Genomic DNA, 4,948 nt, shown 5'->3' with positions numbered 1-4,948 from the left:
TGGCTTCATTTGCCTTAATTGACTTTCTCCTTCCCACTATAATCCCTATTCTTGTTTTTATTTTTAAGATGGCATCTCGTGTAGACCAGGCTGGCCTGGAACTCACAGAACCACTTGCCTTTGCCTCCAGAGTGCTGGGTACCACCATGTACCCAGCTAACTTTCTGAGTGGTGTGTGTGTGTGTGTGTGTGTGTGTGTGTGTGTGTGTGTGTGTGTGTGTGTGTGTGTGTGTGTGTAGCATGCAGGTGCCCACAGAGGCCAGAGGTTTGGTACCCTGGAGCTGGAGTTACGTGTTAACTGCTGAACACTCCAGCACTTACGTATTTCTAGTCCAGCGTTTCCTAGTCTTTGCCAGAGACCCCCCCTTTAGCCCATTCTGCCTGGCTTCCCGTGGCCCAGGCATGGGGAGGGGGTGCTCAGGTAACAGAAGGGGTAATGATAAGCTTCCCTGCAGAAGGAGGGTAAAGTTCAGCCCAGCTCCTCACTCTAGTTATCTTCAGGTGTCATCTGAACTCCCAGGACCCCTAGGTCCTAGACCTAGGCAGACGTAGAGTGAGCTGTAGGGTGATACCCCTAATTTCTGGTCAGTGGCACTGCCAGGCCCTCCCATTGGTCATCCCCAGTGACTACAGCCGCAAGCCAGGTTGTAGAGTTTATAAAATCTGTTCCGAGCCAGCGGGTTGCAGCCAGAGCTGCCAACAAGTTCAAAGTTCAAGTCCCCCCACCCCTCAAGGCTGATGCCCAGTGACAGCTTCCAGAGCCTCCCACAACTACGGACTGCCAGAACCCCAGCCAGGACCTTTCCCTGCCCTATGGGGGAAGGTAGTGGGGATACAGACAAACGTAACAATGCACAGAAGCCCAAGTGGAGGGTCACATCTCGGTCTCGGCCAGTAGACTGTCCCCTAGTCCTGATGTCATTAGCACCATCTGAGAGCTGGGATCTGTGGGAGGGCAGAAGGGTGTTCAGCCACCAGTCATGCCTTAGTGAGCACCACAAATAAACAAAAGCCATGGCCTGGTTTCCCAGCCTCACCCCCTTGTTCCAAATCTTCCAGACCTAGCTCTCATCCCTTCTCCAGGTTCTTACCACTGGGGCACATCCAGGAGCTGCCACCCCGCTGATGGGCCGCAGGCTCCCGCCCTCGCCCCCATTCCTGTGTATCCACAGCCCCTCCTGCCACCTCTTCCTCTTCTTCCCCCTCAGAGAGGAGGTCACAGATCTGCTGCTGCAGCTCTGGGCTAATGCTGTTCTCGGCCAATACCAGACTCCGCAAAGCTGTTGGGTAATTTTCTACCATGTCCAGCAGGGTCTGAGGAATGGAAGAGCACAGAAAAGAATAAACACAGGACGGGTGTGGCTCAGTGGTTACAGGCAATGGCTGCTCTTCCTAAGGACCAGGTTTCAATTCCCAGCACCCACATGGCTGTTCATCACCATCTATAACTCCAGTTGCAGGAGATCTGACACCATCTTCTGGCCTCCATGTGCACCACAGACATATAGGTAAAACATTCCTTCACATAAAATAATAAATAATAAATTGTAAAATTAAAACTGATTGATAAATAAAACGTGGTGGCGCATGCCTTTAATCCCAGCACTCGGGAGGCAGAGCCAGGCGGATCTCTGTGAGTTCAAGGCCAGCCTGGGCTACAGAGCGAGATCCACGACAGGCACCAAAGCTACACAGAGAAATCCTGTCTCGGAACCCCTCCCCCACAAAAAACCCCACAATTTAGGCAGCTCCCTTGGGTCCAACAGACCAGCCCTTGGGTCTGTTCCCAGACATGATGATTATTTCACCCTTTCCCCTAGCTTGTCTCCAAAACATGATGGCCTCTCACCTGAGCTGACTGGTTGGTGAGCCCTGTGCCCTCCAAGTCTAGGACTTCTAGGGTACGGCTTGAGGCCACAGCTACAGCCAGCATCCCTGCCACATGGTCACCTAGGGAGAGAGCACAAATTCTCAGCCATCTGAGAAAATAGAGGTCTGTTAATCCTTAGTCCTGGTCAGGACCACGATGCCTGGCCAGGAGACACAGGTGAGTGGCCAGGAAGTGAGCATTTGGAGATGAAGCAAGTCAGATCCACGGGTTCTGATTGAGGCTTTAACCTACCTGTTGGTCATCTGGTACTCCATGAAGGATGGCTCCTTTATGAGACCCCTTGGGGGCTCTCACTGATCTTCCCTCCCTTGAGTGGGGGTTACTATGGCAACTGGTGGTCTGAAGGTTTTGGATAGGGTGGGAGCAGTGAGAATTGAGGGGAATGATCTTAAGCTCACCCAGGGGGTTGTAGTCCAGGTTGAGGACGCGGACTTGGGAGCTGTGGGCCACAGCAATGGCGAGGCGGCTCCAGCCCTTAGGGGTGATGCCAGGGTTGGCACTCAGTGTTAGCTCCTTCAAACCTAGGCAGCAGTATTAGTGAGAACCCAGGATGGGTAGAGTCAGTCCCTTCTCCACCCTGTATCTATGGGGTTAGCCTAATTGCTGGGAGTCACCTTGCCCCCAACCACAGTAGTCTGGAGCAATTAGGGACCTACTCACTCCTCCCCTGCCTGGGTCACTGTGTTTCCACTGGGCTCTGTCCCTAAGTGTCTCCCTTCCTGAGAATGATAAAAAAGGCATTCTTACTGCACCCTCCCAGCTCTCAGCACTGGGCCACACCCCCTCCTGTGCATTCACCCTTCATCAGTCACACTAGCCCATGCACTCAGTAGGGCCCTGCTCACCAGACTTGGCCCCATCTGGAGGGAGGAGACCACAGATAAGGTTGATGGCTTCATCACCCAGCATGCAGTCCCCCAGGTCAAGAGCCACAAGGGCAGGGTGGAGAGCCAGGGCCGGGTTCAGCAAGGCAAGTCCCGCATCTGTCAGTGGGCTCCCATGCAGGCTGAAGGTTGAGACGAGATGAATTATGAATCACCAGCCTTATCTGTTTGGGAAAGCTGCCCCTCCCGAGACAAGGATGGGAAGGGAAAAAATGGAAATTCTAGATTTGAAGGAGTACGATTTGGTTTCTTTTCTGGGGTAGGAACTGGTAATAAGAACATTGCACAAGGAGGGGTGTGTGGATAGGACTGGGGAGCCAGCACACATGCTCGCCAGCACACATGCTCACGGGCCTCTGAGATCCTTCAGTGGGTAGGGCTGGAAGGGCTGGGCTGTAGTCTCCATGGGAGGTGACCCTTCCTCAGAAATGAGGGGCTTCACAATGAAGTAACTGGGGGTGGGGTGGGGAGGAACGACATTCCCTACCAGGAAGGCTAGGCATCCCAGCTCTCCTGCGGGTCTGAATGTGGAGCAAAGTCTAGAAACGATCCATGTTTCTGGGAGGGTGTGGTGGACCCAGAAGAAAGATGAGGTGTGTATTAGAGGCTGGGACGGTGGGAAAACAGGTACTGGAAGGTAATGCGGAGATACAGGAGGTGGTAGGGGGTGCAGTAGCCGGGACCCCCTTGCGAGGGGACACACTCACAAGAGGGACTGGATGGAGCGGTTGGTCCGTAGCGCTTCCGCCAGCTGCTTGATGCGGCTGGGGCTGGACACGACGCCCAGGTTAAGGTTGAGCTGCGCCAGGGACGTGGCTCCAGCTAGGGCCCGGCAGATGCGGCCGAAGTCGCGGTCGCACAGGCGACAGCCGCGCAGCGAGAGCAGGCGCACCGCGTTGTCGCGCAGGCCGCGGCAGATGTCCCGCACCTCGGCGCCTGACAGCGGCTCCCCCGAAATCTGGATGGAGCTGGGCAGCATGGTCCCCACGACTGGGCCTTGGGGGCTGGCGCCGGTGTCCCGGCCTGGGCACAAGTTGTCCCGGCTGCGGGCGGGGGCGGGGCGGGGACTGAGGTCACGGTCTCGGTTGGGGTCGCAGCCGGAGCGGAGGCGGAGGCGGCCGAGGCTGCGGCGGAGCCGAGGCAACCGCGGCTGTGGTGGCGACGAAGCGAGCCCGGGGCCGCGGCGGGAGCGAAAGCAGGCGCAGGTCCGGGATGCGGAGGCGCGGAGGAGGGAGCGGCGCGGGGGCGGGGGCGGCCCGAGGACCGAGCTGCAGCCGCCCCGCGCTAGTCCTCTCCCTCGCGGCTTTGGAGGCCGCGCCCGCTCTGCCGGCCCCCGGGCCCGGCAGCAGGGCTCGCGGGGACAGCCGGGGCGGGATGCAGCTCGGCTTCAGCTGCGGCGCCGGAGCAGGCGGCGAGTTCCTATGGCAACGGTTGCGTCACTGGCTCTCGCCCCGCCCCCCAGCCCGGCATGGACCACGCGGCCGGTGTGCGATGCGTGTCTCAGGGTGAAGAACTAGGATCCGAGGGCTTGACAGCGTGAAAAGAAGGTAGAGGGATACAGCGTCACGTGGGGAGGGTGGAGGCAAGTCACGTTGAGACAACCTTTGATGCCATTTCGGCTTCTTTCACTTATTCTCCCGTGCTTCTCCATTCTTAAGGTCTAAATCTAGAGATTCCGCGCCTTCGCCAAGACCCTGGACAATCGATTCTGCTTGGCAGTCCCTAGGCCCTTTAATCCGTGCCGCGCCCCGCCCCCATGTCCCAGTGACGCGAGCCGTAGCATGCGTGGGGATTCCAACCCACGGGGACTTCGCGGTCAATATAGCTGCACCGGACAGAACCTTGGGGTATGGCAGGTGAAACAGCCTTGAAGACGTTTTAACATCCAGGAGAATGGGATTGCCAAAACCAAAGGGTGTCAGACCAACCCAAAGCTGTAGGAATGGGGTGGGGTGGCGAGATTGTAAAGCGGCAGGAGTAGTGAAGCTGGATTTTCTCTCTATGCTTGCTATCTCCATGGGGGCTTCATTTGTGCAACAGGGCAGTGTAATAGGAAGAGCCACTTTTTTTTCCTTTTAATTAAAAAGTGAGCTAGAAGCTGGGCGGTGGTGGCATATGCCTTTAATCCCAGCACTTGGGATGCACAGGCAGGCGGATCTCAGTGAGTTCGAGG

General features: G+C 56.9%; 1 protein-coding gene across 3 annotated transcripts; it reads right to left on the bottom strand.

Annotated features, from left to right (window-relative positions):
* Positions 1 to 640: 640 nt before the first annotated feature.
* Lrrc73 (leucine rich repeat containing 73) lies at positions 641 to 4,137 on the bottom strand. 3 transcript variants are annotated; one of them, XM_052745468.1, is made up of 7 exons: positions 3,483 to 4,137; positions 2,737 to 2,897; positions 2,548 to 2,610; positions 2,290 to 2,412; positions 1,850 to 1,950; positions 1,092 to 1,314; positions 641 to 945 (listed from the first exon to the last, which is right to left on the bottom strand). In XM_052745468.1, exons 1-7 carry the CDS (start codon positions 3,752 to 3,754, stop codon positions 875 to 877), a joined length of 1,014 nt encoding a protein of 337 aa, XP_052601428.1. In that variant the 5' UTR covers positions 3,755 to 4,137; the 3' UTR covers positions 641 to 874. The 3 variants fall into 3 exon arrangements, with proteins under 3 accessions (XP_052601428.1, XP_052601429.1, XP_052601430.1); XM_052745469.1 differs by lacking the exon at positions 2,548 to 2,610 and having other exon boundaries at positions 3,483 to 4,130; XM_052745470.1 differs by lacking the exons at positions 2,290 to 2,412; positions 2,548 to 2,610.
* Positions 4,138 to 4,948: the final 811 nt, after the last annotated feature.

The sequence above is a fragment of the Peromyscus californicus genome, unplaced genomic scaffold (assembly GCF_007827085.1).
Source record: "Peromyscus californicus insignis strain IS unplaced genomic scaffold, ASM782708v3 Scaffold_19__1_contigs__length_69161282, whole genome shotgun sequence".
In the NCBI taxonomy this organism is placed as follows: Eukaryota; Metazoa; Chordata; class Mammalia; order Rodentia; family Cricetidae; genus Peromyscus; species Peromyscus californicus.
The sequence above is the reverse complement of the archived record's forward strand: the minus strand, read 5'-3'. Positions and strand labels throughout refer to the sequence as shown.